Consider the following 17,827-nt stretch of genomic DNA (forward strand, 5'->3'; position numbering starts at 1 on the left):
AGGTTCCCTTCACCAGTGGCCCTCCAAGAAGGGCACATTAGGTCTCAGAGCTAGGAAGATGGTTCCCTAGGCAAGGTACTTGCCACATACGCCTGGAGAATGTGGGGGTCAGAGTTCAATCACCCTAGGAAACGTGTTAAAAACAAACAAACAAAAAGTTAGCATGGTGGCACCCACTTGTAATCCCTCAGTGCTTAAGAAAGGAGGGGAGAGAACCCTGGGGCTCAGCCAGCTTCACATGGCCAAGTGGCCAGAGAAAAACTCTGTCATGACAATTGAGGAAAATCCAAAGCTGATTTCTGAACATACATACACATGCACTTGTAAGTACACACACACACACACACACACACACACACACACACACACACACACACACACACCCCTCCTGCAGGTCGTCAAGGTAAATATTTTTTTAAATGCTAAATCTGATCCGTATTCCTGCGACAGTCCTTGCAGGATGGAAATGACAGCATGAAAAGTCCTCACAGCCTTAGGCCTGCTACAGAACAGCTTAGAATACGTGTATTCACTCAGCAAATAGTTTAAGGCCTCTCCTGTGCAATGAAGCCATAGCATTTGTATTTCTGTTTTCCTGTGACTTGCAGAAAGAAGTGCATTTTTCCCCCAGTGGGATCCCAGTGAATGCCAGCTCAGAGAGGAAGTCTTGAGGCATTTTGCTTACCACATGCAATGCCTGGTGCAGCCTCTTGTCTTCCTTTTTGGTGCTGATCATGACCCACTAACTTACTGACCTATTCCACTAGTTGACTTTGACCTTTTGTTAAAAAAATCTAGGGTTAAAGGGCAAGCAAAACCACTTCCCTTCTGAGTAAGTGGCTGAGTTAGGCCAGGCGAGCCCCAGTACTTACCCGCCCAAGGCTGAGCTTTTACAGCCATGCCTCTGAGACACTAAGGGTGGCATATCAGCATGCCATGTGGCAGGAAATCAGTCACTCTGTAAAAGACACCTGCTGGCCTGTCCTCTTACAATAAAACTATTTTAAATTAGCTGTTGAAATAAGTCACTTCGATTTCTATTGTCCTGTAGTTCTTTGCCCTAGTGTCCAGGAACAGGGCTGTAGAAAAATGTAGATTACTTTGTAGGGGGCAGGTTGGGACAGGCCAGTAGTTTTCATAAGCTTTTTCAAAGCACTGGGAAATGAAAACAGTTAAGAACCACAGCCATAGAGGCTAAAACAGTTCCGAGTACTATAAAAAGGGGTAGAGGAGGGGCAGGTTGGTCCAGCCCTTTGCTGACTCTCCGCTCCGGGTTCCCTGGTCTCTCCTGATGTGCTATCCTTCTTCCTTCTCTCTCTTGTCCCCATCACACCTCTGTCTGGATGTCCTCACCCCAGCTACATCAAGTTCAGCAGGCTGGGGTCTCCCTATCCCAGGCCCAAGGACTCTGCAACTGGCAGCTTTCAGAGAACCTTGGTTGAGCAGGGAGGGCATTGTCCTCCTGCCTCAGGCCGCCCCTGTGGGCCGGGTGCTGGCTGCTTTAAGGTTTAACTCCTGCTCTCAGACTCCTTACTATGCCTTGGTCTTACTAGCCCTCCTTGAACCCTTCCACAAAACCAGCCAGCCTTACGTGTTCATCTGCAACTGCTCAGGAAGTCTCGTTGCCAGGCCATTAAACCGTGACTGGCTTTAAGATGTACAGCTTGTCCACCGATGCAGTGGGGGGGGGGGGGGGAGCGGCAGGGAGGGCGGCTGCCGGGCTCTTCTGGAAGCATCTCAAAGTTCTAAACAGCTTTTATATAAACTGTCCCACGATTCCATTCCATAGTGGGCCCCATAAGCTATGCAGCTGCCATTGGCCATGAGAGGGAGGTTAGTTTAGAGAATTAATTAAGCTCTCCTGCCTAGACCACAGTGACTCAGTGGAGTGTTTACGCACTTTATATGATCAACAGGAAACAAAAACAGCACCCTGTGTTTAGAGCTGAGGAAGCCTACACAGACCCCAGTCTGCTGGCACGGCTACTTGCTGTGCACTTCGTAGTTCCTGTCTGCTTTTAGAGCCACCAATTAGTTCTGGGCTTAACCTGGGTGTCCCAGAGCTTCAGGGTTTGTTTGTTTGTTTGTTTTTAGGCTCTTTATTTGTAGTTCCTCTGCTGAGGCCCGCCAACACTGCCACATTTTCTTACAGCGGTCATAGTTGACTTTAATTCTTAAAATGTAATCATAGTATGAGAGCAGGAAAGAACTTTGGGTGACATTGCTCAACAGCCAAAAAGCCAGGGCCGGAATTCAGGACACTGACTTGAGAGACCTGTGTCCTTTCAACAGTATGACGCTTTTCTATAACAGCACAGACCACACACATTGGGACCTCAACTTCGAATGCCCAAGGTCACAACAAACATGTACCGCCTAACTGCAAATCCGCCAGAGTTTCGTAATTGTAGTTGTTGTTATTGTTGTAAGTGGTGGCCCTTTTTAGAAAAATGAGATACGGTAAGGACAGCTGATGTACAGCATGGATATAGGTGAGGAAGAGAAAGTGAGAGTTGAATGCTTGTCTGGAAACCTAGCCTTCGGGACTGTCGGCAACACATACACACAAGGGTGCCACCATCGAGAAGAGACCTAGGCACCTTCACCAAGAATTACCCAGGGAACACCGGCCAAGGAGCAGATGAGATGCCATCTGCGTCGAAAAGTCCCCCTGGCAACAGTGTGGAGGGCACAGCGAAGAGGGCTTCCCAGAAGAGGTGACATGACAGTGGGTCATAAAAGAAAGCATAAAGACACATAGGCTGCAGCGAGCTTCAGGAACAGAAACAGAAGGCTAGAAAAGACTAGACGTGAAATTAGCAGTTCCTGGACACGAGGAATAATCAGGCATAGAGAAAAAAAATGAATATATTCCCTCCGGGTGGATAGGGCACCACAGGCTATGAGAGAGGCCTATGAAGGGAAAAGAAGAAAGAAGGTAGATGTAGGGTTTTAGGTATCAAGTAAGGAGTCAGGGTTTTTGGGGGGGAGGTTTTTTTTTGGTTTTTTGGTTTTTGTTTTTTGTTTTTAGCAAAAACAGCTTTTAAGGCGAAGCCACAGTATGACTTGCTTCCAAATGCTGGCCTCTCCAGCACCTGCCTGTCTCTTCTCCTTGAGATATAAATCCATTACCACTAGAAAACAAGAATTAAAACAGATGACAAACCTAGACAGTCTGAGAAGACAAATAGCTATAAGCTGGCCGGATAGGTGACTGGAGGGACCATAACTATCCATCAGTCAAACTCCTTTAAAAACTCACGCACAAAAGAGACCCAGCAACCTGGTAGGTGAGGGGAAGCTGGCCGGAACCGAGGAGACCACAGGGATAGGGAGAAGAGGGACACTTCAGAGTGGGTCACACAGCTGCCCGAGGTGACATTAAGTTGTGCCACAAAGGCAAGAGTTCTACATTTACTAGTTGGTTTTATATTGAAGAATTTAAGACTTAAAAAAAAATGAAAGAAAGAAAGAAATGGATTTGAAAGCCATTGGAGTGATACCAAGGTGGTACATCTCATAGAAGCAGTGACGAGACATGGTGCATTCTGGCATTTAAATGTCCACCCCGGAGACATCAGTGAATGTATCCGCCTTTCTAAGAGATGTTGAGTTTCCCTCAGAAGCACTGCAATGCAATGACACTGTACGGCTGCACAGTTAATACATATGATTTTGTTTCTCCGGCGAATTAAAATGCATTTGGGGGGAGGGGGCTGAGAAGAGAAGGTGTGAGGAAAAAAACTGCCTGTCTGATGCATGCGTGGCATCATACCCCACTCCCACCCTCAGGCCCCTCAGACACAGCTCCACAGCTCTAAGTACCGCTGAAAGGCTCTGGCTGCGTTACAAGTGCCCGGGGTTCTCCTGGCTGACACTAGGACTACCTTTCCCAGGACTAAAGACTTCTCAGTCATGGGTAGAAGCCTCTAGTCATAGGCTGCTAGAAGAAGCATGCTGCCCCCAGGACAGCAGTGTGCCATGTACCCTGCTCCTGGGCTCACAGGACCTGGGACCCACATGACCCTTGAAATGGCACAGCCAAACAGCTGTTCTAAAAGAGACACACTGGCCACTTTGCACATCAACCAACAGAGAACTGGCATTAGAGGCAGCCCCAGGAAGAGCTTCAGAATTTGGGTGTACACCTGGTCCCGAGGCCAATTTTTCCAACATTAAAATATAACGATAGCCTTAGGCCCATTGGACAGTATAGAATTAAGTGATAAGAATCTGGCTGGAGAGATGGTTCAGTTGGTAAAGTCCTTGCCTTGTAAACAAGAGGACTAAGCTGGGTCCCTGGCATGTGTGTTTAAATGGTGGATGTGATGGTTACAGAGCTGGGGTTGTGGAGGCAGGAGAATTCCCAGGGCTTTCTGGTCAGCCGGTCTAACCTAGTGGGTGAGATCCAGACCACTGGGAGATCCCATCTTAAAAGGAGGTGAGCCCTGTGCCTAGGATGACATCCGAGGGTCTTCTCCAACTTCCACATACATGCAAATGTGCACACATATGCGTACATATATACAAAAGCATGCACACACATGCACTAAAAATAAATAACACAGTTTATGCTAAGCGCCTTTGCATGGTGCCTGGGTGCTGGCAAGGTGGGAGCCAAGGCCGTTATATGAAAGCAAGAATGGTCTCCAAGTGACAGGTGCAAGGGGGCTTTTCTAAAGCCTCTAAAGACAGGTGTGTGCAGTGGGGAGCTGTTAGCAGCTTAGATCTGGACAGAGATAGAATGTCTTTAGTGATGAAGACCCATTCCTTAAATCCTTCACTAAACTGAATTCTCAACTATCCCTATAGGACGGCTTTAGGAGTGCTGTGCAACCCCTAAGGCCAGGTAATGATGTGCGTATCTCAGCATTTTGTCCTAAAGAAAAAAAAAAAAATACCTTGCAAGGGGAAAATTCTCCTGACTTTGGAAGTAAAAAAGCCTGAGGTTTAAAGAAAAGCAATTTTCCACTTCGAATCTTTAAAAACATTTAACTTAATTTGGATGTAATTAACATCTAGATTAGAAGTTTAAAACCTCCACTATAGTTTCCCTCTCTTGTGTCCCAGAATTCTCAAGATGCTCTAGGGGACTAAGACAGCTTGTCCCAGTGGCTCAGAGAAAGAGACTCTCCCTGGGCATGGTGGCGCACACCTTTAATCCCAGCACTCAGGGAGGCAGAGGCAGATGGATCTCTGTGAGTTCAAGGCCAGTCTGGTCTACAGAGTGAGTTCCAGGACAGCCAGGGCTACACAATGAGACCTTGTCTTGAAAGAGGAGAAGGAGGAGGAGGAGGAAGAGGAAGAGGAGGAGGGAGGAGATGGAAAGAAAAGGCAAAAGAAAAGAGAAAAGAAAAGAAAAAGTGCTCAGTTTTGGCTTCAGATCACCCATAGGGACCTCAGGCCAGATCAGCATAGTACTGAATTCTACTTTGATGCCTGACAAATTTTTAATGGTTTAAAAAATTCATTACTTTTCTTGGCTTCCTTCAAACACAACTTTTACAAGCACTTTTCTTTCCACATTTCAGTGACTTTCCAGATCTTGCCCAGTTTTACTAGCCTTCCACTATTCTGAAGTCTCTTTCACTCTTGACCTCTCCAAGGTCTTCTTTGAATCAGAGAAGGGTCTCGGCACAGACTCCCAGAACTGGCTGGACCACTGTTGGTGTCCAGGCTGCTCGCTTTTCTCAGGGACTGCTGGGCTGTGACAGGGAGAGCCCGAAAGGTGGCAGAGATTTGTCACCCAGTGACAGGAAGTAGTGCTTCCAACTGGAACTAGGTGGCTGGAAGCCTCCTTTAATCCTTCATACATTAAGGCTGCAAGGTATGGCCCTATTTCCTTTTCCTGCACGGTGTCCCCTTGGAGAGCATCCTTCCCTGCTTGGGAGCTGAGGCAGGTCACTTGGTACCCCTGCATTCTCCGTGGAGGAGCTTTTAAATGGAGCCACCCTGCCTCCCATGTCCATCTCTAGGAGCTGACTCCTGACAACAGGCAGTCACCGGCTTGTCTGGTCTATTACCCAGTCCCCCAACTGCTCTGAACATTGCCACATGCCAAAGCCCCTCCTACTTCCTTATGTTTGACACTTCTGGCACACTACCCTTCTTCAAGTCCGTCAGCTGCCCACCAGGAATGGCCTCATCTATTCTTAAGCCTGCTACAGACACAGAAAGACAATTGTTCCTGTAAATAATGTACAAGTCTTCCGAGTGTCGAGGTTATAAAGATGATTAAAAGCCCTCACCCTGCCTTCGGGAATCATTGTGGGGGTGGGGGAGGGGGCAGGATGAGAAACAAGTCATCAGACCACCATGGCCTTGCCAGCTAACTCATTTTAGACAATGGACTTGGGTTTCCAACCACATCACCTATGGAAGTCCTGGTGCTATCCAGAGAGATTGGAACCCAGTCAGCATTTTGACAGATGAAAACAAATAAAAACTAGTTTGGCTTCAAACAAAAGTGGGACAGAGCACGGGAGACTTGCTCATGGATTGGATTGGATGTGGTTGGAGAGGAAAGGGTGGGTCAGCAGTAGTGTGTGGGCTTCTGAGTTGGGTCACTGGCTGGATAGTAGTCTAGAGAGACTCGTGTTTGTAAAAGAGTAACAGGAAGTCTTATGGGTGAAGGCGTATCTGAGATGCCAGCCAGGTCTAGCAGGCATCTATTGCTGAAGATGGGAGGTGGCCATTATGGCACTGTTGACATACAGTTGGCTCTTGAGCCTTCGGGTGAAAGATTTATCATGCACAGTGTCCATAGTGAAGAGAAAGGAGCATGCAAGGCCTCTATAGCTCATGGGCAGGGCAGGAGAAATAGGAGAGGTGCTGTGAGCTCAGGGTTGGATAGAGGGGATAGCAGGCTCCAGGCCCCTTCACAGCCCCTTGCTACCATGTGTTCCAGGTCCACAGAGGGGCCTGGGAGCCTCAGACACAGTAGCCACTGTGGACGTGACATCTGTGCAAGACATGAGAAACAGTCCATGAGAATAGCTTGGTGCACCTGCTGTGTTAGCAGGACTTTGCCAGCCAAGAGGATTTTCAACAAGATACATTTCTAAGGGAAATGGCTTCCAGGCTGGGCTTTGAATGCTTCACCCTAAAAGCACTGACTTCCCAGAGGCCTCCAGGAGACCACAAGACTCACTGTGTCATCCTTGGCTGGCTGGTGTGCCTGCTGTCAAGAGAACTCAGCAACTGGCACGGCTGGATTTAAAGATTTCTGAGCTAAAGTTAAAAGGCCTGCCCTGTGGAATGGGCCACACAGAATCAAGCCTTGTCCCCTGGAGGCATCTACATGCTAATGTTTCCACCGACCCTTGCATGTGGAGCCATTTTCCCTGCAGTTCAGAGCCTCCTTCTCGACACAGGATCTGCAGAGCCAGGAGAAGGCAGATTCTGGCCCAACAGGGCTTATCTCCTCCTGGCTTCTGCTCTCAGACCCATTTTCTACATTCGGCTGTCAAGCAGAAAAGTAGTTGCTTGAAATAATAGCCTTGTAGTCTTGGGGGAAATCTGGCTGGCTTAGATATTCCCTTCCCCCTCCAACCGCCCCCCCCTGGGCCTTTTGCATTCTTCATCATGCAGACTGCCATTGTACAGGCAGTAGGCTGATGATTTGTGAAGATGGTGTTTGCTTGTTTAATTTTTGAAGACTTTGTTTTTAGGTTCACAGAAAAATAAAAAGGAAAGCACAGGAGTTCCCATGTACCCTCCCCTGCCCCAACACACACACCATTCACATCCTCTCATCCTCCACACCCCTACCAGAGTAAGCATTGGCAGGACCAACAGCCCTGTGTTGACATATGGTCAATGTCCGTGGCTTGCATCAGAAAGTAGCTGTCCCATGGTCTTGAACAAATACCCAATGACATAATAGGTACCTATTATTACCCAGCAGGTTTTCATGGCCCTAAAGGTTCCCCCATACTTTGCCTGCATAGCCCACCCTCCCCTAGCAACAGAGAGGCAGTTTTTATGAAGGTGTTAGCTGACAGTGTGTGCTAATGTGAAAATGCCAGGGGCACACCAAGAGTAGTCACTTTCCTTAAGTGTCTGTATCTTAGGGTTCATCCACTCTGTCGCCAGGCCAGCTCTCAAATTTGTCCTGCTGTCCCCTCTCCAGATCAACAGCTTCTTGTATATGCTGACCGCATGCCAGCGTCCCTTCCATTTCCTACCCCACCACCCTGGCCCAGGTGTCCTTGTGCCTTTGCAACAAGTGCCGTGTAGGGGGTTGGATCCACATCTAGTGGCTGATGAAACTGAGCCCCTCACCCACGCTCAGCAGCGCATCCCCTCTGTTTTGTGGAGCCCCATACAGAGAGATAAAATATGAAAATCAGTTGGCATTGAGCAGAGGAAAGGGCCCGATTACAAAGCTAAGTCAGATGCTGAACATCCCCTGGCTCACACAGGCGGTCTGATGCGGGTGGTCGGGATGACCTCGCATAGAGCAGCTAGGTCGTAGGTGAAAGCTCTTTGCCGTCATCTATAAGAGGAAGAACATTTGAGTCTTTCTGCTTCTGGGTTAACTCACTCATTATGATCATTTCTAGTTCAATCCATTTGTCCACAAATTTCAGGAATTCCTTGTTTTTAATAGCTGAGTAGTATTCCATAGTGTATATGTACCACAGTTTCTTTATCCATTCTTCTACTGAGGGACACTTAGGCTGTTTCCATGTTCTGGCTATTATGAATAAGGCCACTATGAACATGGTTGAGCAAATTTTCTTGTTGTGTGCTGGAGCATCTTCTGGGTATATTCCAAGGAGTGGAATAGCTGGGTCTTGAGGAAGCCCTATTCCCAGTTTTCTGAGATAGCACCAGATAGATTTCTAAAGTAGCTGTATTAGTTTGCATTCCCACCAGCAATGAAGGAGTGTTCCTCTCTCTCCACCTCCTCGCCAGCATGTGGTGTCGCTTGAATTTTGTACTCTGGTGCCTCATATTTGACCATGTCCCCTGGAGGAGGAGACCTGGTAACACTCAGAGGAAGGATAGCAGGTTACCAAGAAGAGACTTGATACCCGATGAGCATATACAGGGGGAGGAAGTCCCCCTCAGGAACAGTCATAGGGAAGGGGAATAGGGGAAAATGGGAGGGAGGGAAGAATGGGAGGATACAAGGGATGGGATAACCATTGAGATGTAGCAAGAATAAATTAATAAAAAATTTTAAAAAATAAAAACAAAAAAGAAACAAGAAAAAAAAAGAGGAAGAACAGATCACAAATGCATTGCAGACTTTGTATGACTTTCCCAAGTTGGGAAGCCTCGGGCTTGCATTTTGGCACACTGGAGCAAGAGTGTGTACAGTCCCTAGACCTAGCTCGCTGCCATTAGGGAGGACCACAGGCAGCATGGATGCTGGGAGATGAAGCACCTCCAAAGGGCTGGCCCCAGGGCTAGCGCTGTGATGTTTAGCCAGCTGCCTGTGCACACAGTCTCCCATCTATCTCTCTGTGCCTTATTTTGCTTGTCTTTAAGGTAGCATAATGACACCATTTCCTGATAAGAATGTATTTACTGTATGTGACTAGTTTATGTTAAGTTACTATAACTGGGATGAAAGAACAAAGGACTGTGTCCCTCTGCCCTGCCCTAGGCCCATTATGACTCTCTCTGTGACCACTTATTGTACCAGGGGGCCACACAACCCCAGCCCAGTCCTTGTCATCAGATGACACTGGCACCATGTAAGGGGAAATTGTTCCGTGAACACAAAGGCCCCCTTTGAGGAAGAATCGAGCCTTTGCTTCTGTGTTTGAGAGTGCACTCCTTTCCTGCTTCTTTAAGTAACCATATGAGAGGAATTCACATCTGGCATTTCAAAACACCTGTGCTCCGTTGAACGAATAATTATGTTCCTGAAATGTTCCAATGCTAATAAAAGCACCTCTCTGAGTAGTCCATTTGGAAATATGTAATTGTTCTGCTATATTTTAGGACTATTGTGGGAGGGTGGGACTCCCTCATGTAAACAGATATTTTATTAATTGAATTCCACTTTTCTTTCTTTTTTTTGCCTCTCATTTCAGAACGGTTTGATCACCACTGTCCCTGGGTAGGCAACTGTGTGGGGAAAAGAAACTACAGATTTTTTTATATGTTTATTTTATCCCTGTCTTTTCTGACAGTCTTTATATTTGCATTCGTTATCACCCACGTCATTCTTCGTAAGTATGCTGGCGAAACAGATTACGTATGTAACCATTTGCCTGACTTTGGCTTTTCTGATTTGATTTGTTGTTTTTGATCATTTCTGGCTTTCTCTTCCTTCTCTTTCCCTATTCTCCTCCTTGCTTCCAGCCTGCCCACTCTGTTTTCCACTTTCTCCATCCCTCCTCATCCCCCCTCTTCCCTAAGCCCAATTCCTTCAATAGCAGTTTCCAGGTAACATATGGACCACGGTCCATTTACCCTAACAAGCCATCCTCTTGGTCTGCCTGCCCTCTCCAACCTCAGTGATGCCTGCTGGGGGATCCCCTGAAAGGATAATCCCTCCATTTTGTATGAGGAACTCTAAGTATAATAATTACCATTGAATAGCAGAATCTGCTCTTAAATGACCCATGGTTTAAAAATATACATCCCTAGAGGAAGAATATGGCATGCTATCTACTGGCACTGACCAATGGTTTAAAAATATATGTCCCTAGAGGAATAATATGCCTGGGGATAGATACTGGGTTTTCTCATACACAGATTATATATGTTTAAAATATACATTCAATTTTCTGCAAGAATATGAACACAAACAACCTCTGATATACAAAGAATGCAACTTTTTTTTTTAAGGTAGATTTGAGAGTACATGGTTTTTACTCTATTCAAATAAAAAAATCAGCATTTTTTTTTTCATTCACCATTTTGATGTTCATACTGAGTCTCTTTTGTCTTAGTCCTTCACTTTCCCACAACAGGGGATGGTGAGAGGGGAGCTAATTGGTTTGAAACTACAAGTCTAAGCCTTTCAATAGCATGTTGCTACTCACATTAGCGAGCAGCTCTGCCTCACATCCGTTCTGAAGCATGAGAGCCCGTTAGCAAGCACACAGCCTCGCTCTGGGATGCTTCTGCAAATGCCTGAACAGCGAGGCTCTCGTTTCTTCCCCTGCCAGCATGGATCTCATGAACTGAGCAGGTTAAGGCTCTGTGGGCCCCATTGCCCACTCCTGTCTGGGAGAGTCCATGTACAGACTGGGGAAGTAAGGTTCCCAAATGGTCCCCATTGGTCTCTAAGTCAAGTGGCCACAACAATACCTACCCAAAGGGCTCACAGCTCTTCTAAACTCCAGGCATTTCGGACCGTGATTCTCTTGTCTAGATGGGACACAAATCTGGAAGACAGGCCTGAGAGTCTGAGCTAGTGGGTTTGTGAGAGAAGCTTAGTATTCGTCAGAATCCTCTTCCGTGCCAAGCCGGAGCTGGTGCCAACATGGCTTTGCAGAGACCCCTTTCTCATGGTTTCCTAAATTCCCAAATGGCAAACGTGGAGCCAGTCTATGAATTCATGCACAAAAGCAGCAAAGAGAACCCCAAGGGTCTTAGGTGTTGTTTTGAAGGAAGCAGTTGTTCGCATGGGCAGAAAGCAAATGCCGATACCCCAGCACGTACATAACACTCGGAAGCAGTAGTTTTGCCTTATATTCTTTTTTAAATGTTATAAACTTTCTTATAAAAACAAATTAATATATCACACACCAAAATTATCAAAACCCAAACTCTGTATGCCATAACGAATTTCTACGTGGCTCAAATAGGCTTACAACCTCATGTCCTTCAGGAAAGTTCAACCAACATGTCACAGTATCAGATCGTCTTCCTAGCTTCAGCCTTACCTTCCAGAGTTTTCGAGCTAGTTTTCGTTTGCTTGAGTGTGTATATAAATGCCAGGAAAACATATGCTCACACTTGTACAGTTCATCCTGCAGCTGCTCCCGCTTGTAGACCTCACAAGCTCTCATACCTGGTCACATGTATTCATGTACCTGTGCATGAACATGTGCATGTACACACACATACACAGACACACATGCACACACACACGGAGAAAGAGAGAGAGAGAGAGAGAGAGAGAGAGAGAGAGAGAGAGAGAGAGAGAGAAACGAGTAAAAGTAAATATTTTAAAATGTGTTTAAAGTATGATGTCAATATATAAAACACAGTCCCTCATCTCATCACATGCAGCTCAACTCAAACCCCCCAGTGTGTCCTTGCAGGACAAGATCACAGGACAGGGACAACACCACCACCCAAAAGGAGTCACCACATGAACTTCATCTTTGTTTACCCTGAGTACAAGAAGGAAAACCGTCGCTGGTAGCCAAGTTCCTTAAGACCCTACTGCCAAAAGTTAACAAGTGTGGACAAAACAGAAGAAACTCTGTAGGATTCTGTTTTACTGTGAAAATGAAGAAAACAAAAGAGTAATCAAAGCTGTAATTTATGGGAAAATATACAGACTTGCATCTGCTTTCACTGAAAAAAAATAATAATAATAATGTCCTGCAGATGTTGGCTCTAATTGTGAGTCTGCCATCTTCTTGAATGGCTTTAATGAAATCATGATGTCTGATCCGTAAATTGGGTGCCCTAAGGCTCACCAAATATGACTGTTTAATTGATGTTTAGATGCCTATTATCTCTATGTAGATGAGAGCATTGAGCATGGGGGTGAGTGTCTGAATACTAAATGTTGGCTTCGTTCCCACAGGTTCACAGCAAACAGGATTCCTCAATGCCCTTAAGGACAGCCCAGCGAGATATCCTTTCCAGTGGCTCCGTGGGGACTTGTGGGTTCTGCCTTTCGCCAACCCCTATGTACACTCTTACCTCTTTAGCTCTCTGGCTTTGGCGTTTCCTCTCGTGAATCACACATCCTTCTTCATTCTGGAAGGCATCGGGAGCCTTGCAGAACATTCGCTTGTATGGTGAATGACATCTTGGGGTGACTCTCGCAGCCCTGTCTAAATGGAAGAGCTCTTTAGCTAAAAAGCCACGCGTAGAGACATCTCTGCCCCACCCCCACCCCCAGTTGTGATTTGTGACCCATCAGGTTAGGCTGAAGTAGAGTTGTGAGCCTGCCTGAGTTCTCCGCCATTGGCAGGTGCTTCTCGCCTTCATAGATGGTCAAGTGTTGGTCTGCCTGGGGCATGAGGCAGCAAGTGAGGTTCTGGGGCCACTTGAGAGACTGTGTTTGGGGTACCTCACATTGTCCCTCTGCACATGAGGTGACCTCTATTGTCCCTAGATGGACTCTCTCTCACAAACCTCAAAGGTCAATCTCAAGCCTTTGAGATGAACGGGGACCATTTCCCACCATCCCAAATACGCCGGGAATTTTGATTCTTAAAAAGAAAAACTGTCCTCTTGTTAAGTGCTGCGTGGGCTTCTGCCGAGCAGGCCTAGGCTTATGCTGATTTGCTATGGAATCAAACAGAAGGGCCTGCTGACCCAGCTCCTCGGCATTCTTTCTCCTTCACATAATGGGGTAGACGGCTTTTGAACAGCTCATTGTCAGTTTTAGAGGTGCTATGTAAACACGGGCTTTTTAAAGCAAAGGCACCTGTCACTGAGCCCCGGGTTGTGGAGTGACCATGGTGGTGGTGGGGCATTCATGCAATAGGCATTATCGCCTCCTGGCCTTGCAGAGCACTGTGGGCAACATAGAAGGCCGCTTACCCATGCATCTTCAGTAGCCAGCGGCTAACTTGTTCATGAGGTCTGCATGGAGGAGGGAGACTGGAGACCTACGGATAGTGAGTAAATGTGTTTGGAGAATAAACTCCACATATCCTGTCTTCTACTAATGACTAACTCAGAAGGCTGGCATGAGTGACAGGTTAGCGAGAAGAAAGGGCAGTTGATGGGGTCAAGTGCTCACCTGAGATGCTAAGAGCAGGCACAAGGAGGAATGGCGGCGTCCTTTGTTCCCCTCCCCCAACACGATCAGGGTGACCAGCCCCGCTACAGCCACTGCCTCTGTAACCTCCAGCTTCAGAGGATATTGCTTCAATGGTCTTAAACTGAAGATTTGCCCCTGTCTTTCATGGCATCAATCATGTCCTATGACAGCGGTTCTCACCTTCCTGACGCTACGGCCCTTTAATACAGCTCCTCCTGTTGTGATGACCTCCAGCCATAAAATTATTTCGTTGCCACTTCATAACTATAATTTCACTACTGTTATAAATTGTAACATAATTATCTGATGTGCAGGATATCTGACATGTGACCCCTGCAGGGGTCTAGAACTGCTGTTTGTTTGTTTGTTTTGGTGTTTGAGACAGGGTTTCTCTGTGTAGCCTTGGCTGTCCTGGACTCACTTTGTAGGCCAGGCTGGCCCCGAACTCACAGCGATCTACTGCCTCTGCCTCCCTAGTGCTGGGATTAAAGGCGTGCGCCACCACACCCAGCTGAGAACCGCCCCTAAGGCTGGTAGCCAGCGTGTGATGGGCGAGTCTGAGCTATAATACTACACGCTTGCAGAGCTGTGCCTTGACTGTTTGTAGGGATCCCCGTAGCTTGCCCTCTCTAGATGGAGCTCTGTAAAGCCTCTGAAGGAGGCCTGAGCTGGATTCCCTGTGCTACGCTGAGTTCAGTGACTATTGCCAAGTGCTCCACGGTGAGAAAATAACTTGTGTTTTCAGACTTTCAGTGACTTCACGCTCGGTCACCTGTCCGTGGCCTAAACATAATTTGATGAGCATTAAGGGCTCAGGCAAAGGTTTCTCATAGCACATTTATTCTGAAAAGCATCCAACTGAAAACAATGTCCCTGAAGAAGTAGTAGAGACGGGAGTTAAAGATGCCTAATAGCCAAGCACAATACCTTACTGGAAATGTTAGCGTAAATGGAGGCAATGCTGACCAATGACAGAGAAGACTTTAGGAGAAAAGAACCGCTAGCCCCTACCAGCCTGGATGGTGTGTAGACCCAGTGTAGCCCACCAGAGTGGACAAGAAGGGATGGAAGAGGTCACAGACAGCCTTGAGTAGAAGGGACCCAGCAGGCTAGGTGCTAGTCAGTATCACACCTGGCAGGTGGGGATGGTCCAGCCTCAGCCTTTGAGTAGTCCTCCCTTGTGTCTCTCTTCTCTTCCTGCCTCTCACTACCTGCCCACCACTTCCTGCCTCCCTCTGATCCTCACATCAAAGAAGCGAAGGCTATGGGGACAGGTCCCTGTCAGTGGCCAGTGAAATAGCTGCCCCTACCATAAGTTTATGAGAGTCCTGCCCCCCCTCAGAAAGAGACAAAGGGAGAACCTACTCCAAACACAGGGCCAGACCTTTAGCACACCCAGCCAGTTGGGTTCAAACAGAGGAGTTCCACACGGCAGCTTGTCCCACAAAATTCCTTTGCTGAACTCCTTGCACAAGCCAAACCTGTAAGTCACAAGGTTGAGGACAAGTGACCCAGGCCTTTGAAGCACATTCTGTCCAGAAGGGATGAGATGACAAGGCAGCGTAGCACATGCCTGTTGCTTTCTTCCTCTATGAACATCCACAGGGCTGGGTGCTGTAAAGTCACAGACCATTATTAGGTGGGACAAGGGACAGCTTGGAGCGAAGATTCACAGCCTAAGCAGGGGTGAGGGCAAGGAGGGGGAAATGGTGGTGATTCTGGGGACGTAAGTGTGACTTTTCCCATCTCTGAGACAAAATACTCAATAAAAGCTCTTTGGTAGGGGGGGCGGGGTGTAAGGAGTGAGAGGGACACTTTAGCTCATGGTTATAGCTCCCAGTGGTGGAGTTCACTGAGGAAGGAGTTTGTGGTCGAGGTGCCCCTCATCTTGGCAGAACAGGAAACAGTACCAGGACAGAAGCAGAGCCTGGCTTTCCCCAGTGGCCTATGCCTGCCACTCAAGCCTATGATCTCCCAAAAATGTGCTACCAACTGGAAACCAAGCAGTAGGTGAGATTTCACATTCAAAACATAACCACATAACCAGGGGTGCCTTGGAGACAAAAGGTCACAGGAGACAAGAGAAATGGTGAATTCTTTCTGCGATACGTTCACAAAGAGGACTTCAAAGATTGAGTTCACTCTCTCTCTGTCTGTCTGTCTCTGTCTCTCTCTCTTACACACACACACACACACACACACACACACACACACACACACATGAAAACATATGCACACACCTTTATCATCCCACAGCAACTTTAAGATCCTTTTTAGTTACCTGCATGTAAAATAGAAGAAGGAAACATTGTAACTGCACCTCATAGGAAGTGCCACTGGCCAGGCATGCCAGGGAGCTGTGTGGCAACATCTCCTCCCAGACTCCTTACGTTCTCAAAAGCAGAAACCCTCAGAAGCATGTGCAGGGGAGAGCAGGGTACCCTGGTCATCTTTGAAGAAGCCTCCAGAGAGGAGATCCTGCCATTCACAATCATGTCAATGTAGCGTGGCATTAATGTCCCATTAAAGGGATTACAGTCATTTTTAATCATGACTTGTTGTTCAGTGCTCCCAAAATGAAAAGGGGTTGGTAAATCAAATGATAATTGATTCACTATTTGGGAAGCCTTTCCCCTAGAAAGCCTCTTTATCTCCAATTTGCATTCACTGCTATGCTTACCCGCCTGAGAGCCACCCACAGACTAATGGGCATCGGTCTATTTTAATAGAATTTGCTAGAAGGTTGGCCGAAAGAAGGACACCATGTGGTATAGTGGGAAAACAATGAAGGCAGCATGGGCTTTTTGCTAGCCTTTCCGCGCTCATAAGTGTTGATGGCCAAAAGACTACAAGTAAGTAGGGACAGACTCCCTAGTGTTGCATGTAGCTGCACCTGTGTAGTGAAATCCAGTGACATCTCTAGCGGCACTTAAGCAAGAGTCACATTCTCCCCACACTAGCCCTGCTCCACCCAGAAAAAAAAAAAAAAAAAGGCTACTGCCTTCCCACTACCCCCAGCCAATGAGAGGAAGGAAGGCCTGGTGCTTAAGCCTCCTGTTATGTGTAGGATCACAGTGTGGATAGGGAATTGACTATGGCTTAAGTTCTTAAATAATCCCAAAGAAGATAAAATGGAAAGAAAGGAAGAGTCTCCCGGACCCTCCATTGTGTAAGACTCCTTGTCAGTTTCTGTAGACCCTTCCAGAAAGTCTTCATGGAGTTGAAATTCATGTTGCGGGTTCTTGCATACACACTTGCATGTGGCTAATGGCTCGCTGGTGTCTCCTGTCTCCCGAGGAGCCTACTCTTGGCAAGTTGTTCTACAACTTGATTTTGTTTCAAACTATTACATGGAGAGAACTCTATCTCATTCTTTATCTACTTTCTGAAACTCTAAAGTGTGTATAGCTGGTGTGTGCTTTAAAGGAACATTCCTATTTCTTTCTTTCTTTTCTTGTTCCAGACGTGAGATTGTAGAGCCCAGTGCAGTGGCACACACCTAGACTCCCAACCCTTGGGGGGGCTAAGGTTGAGGACAACACCTTTTGCTGCGTGACCACGGCAGTCAGCACCCACAGAAAAGGAGGGTGGAGGGTGGAACTGGTGTCCAGTGGGGAAATTGACACGAACATGTTTTTTGCCAAATGCATCTTGGGACTGTTGTGGGTCCGTGGACACTTGCCTCGGAATCATGCATCTGTTCTCATATTACTGACTTTGAATTCTGCCTCATCCTTGTGCTGGGAGCCATGTCTGGACTCCTGTCCCATTGCTGTCCCTGGCTCTGCTGAGTAGAAAAGTCATCACCTTGTGGAGATTCTTCCTCACAGTTTCCCGCTGTTCTTGTACACCTTGTCACCTAGATGACCTTTACAGCCCATTTGTCAGAGTCTGTTTCTTAAACGTTCC

General features: G+C 47.0%; 1 protein-coding gene across 3 annotated transcripts in view; it reads left to right on the forward strand.

Annotated features, from left to right (window-relative positions):
- Positions 1 to 17,827, forward strand: part of Zdhhc14 (zinc finger DHHC-type palmitoyltransferase 14) — a 244,616-nt gene that overhangs the window by 196,193 nt on the left and 30,596 nt on the right. For 2 of the 3 annotated variants that reach the window (XM_051164543.1, XM_051164544.1), the window contains exons 4-5: positions 10,050 to 10,187; positions 12,728 to 12,776. In XM_051164543.1, coding sequence (XP_051020500.1) covers positions 10,050 to 10,187; positions 12,728 to 12,776 — 187 coding nt within the window. The remainder of the gene's footprint in view (positions 1 to 10,049; positions 10,188 to 12,727; positions 12,777 to 17,827) is intronic. The other variant, XM_051164545.1, reaches the window with a different exon arrangement.

The sequence above is a fragment of the Acomys russatus genome, chromosome 21 (genome assembly GCF_903995435.1).
Source record: "Acomys russatus chromosome 21, mAcoRus1.1, whole genome shotgun sequence".
NCBI classification, from domain to species: domain Eukaryota; kingdom Metazoa; phylum Chordata; class Mammalia; order Rodentia; family Muridae; genus Acomys; species Acomys russatus.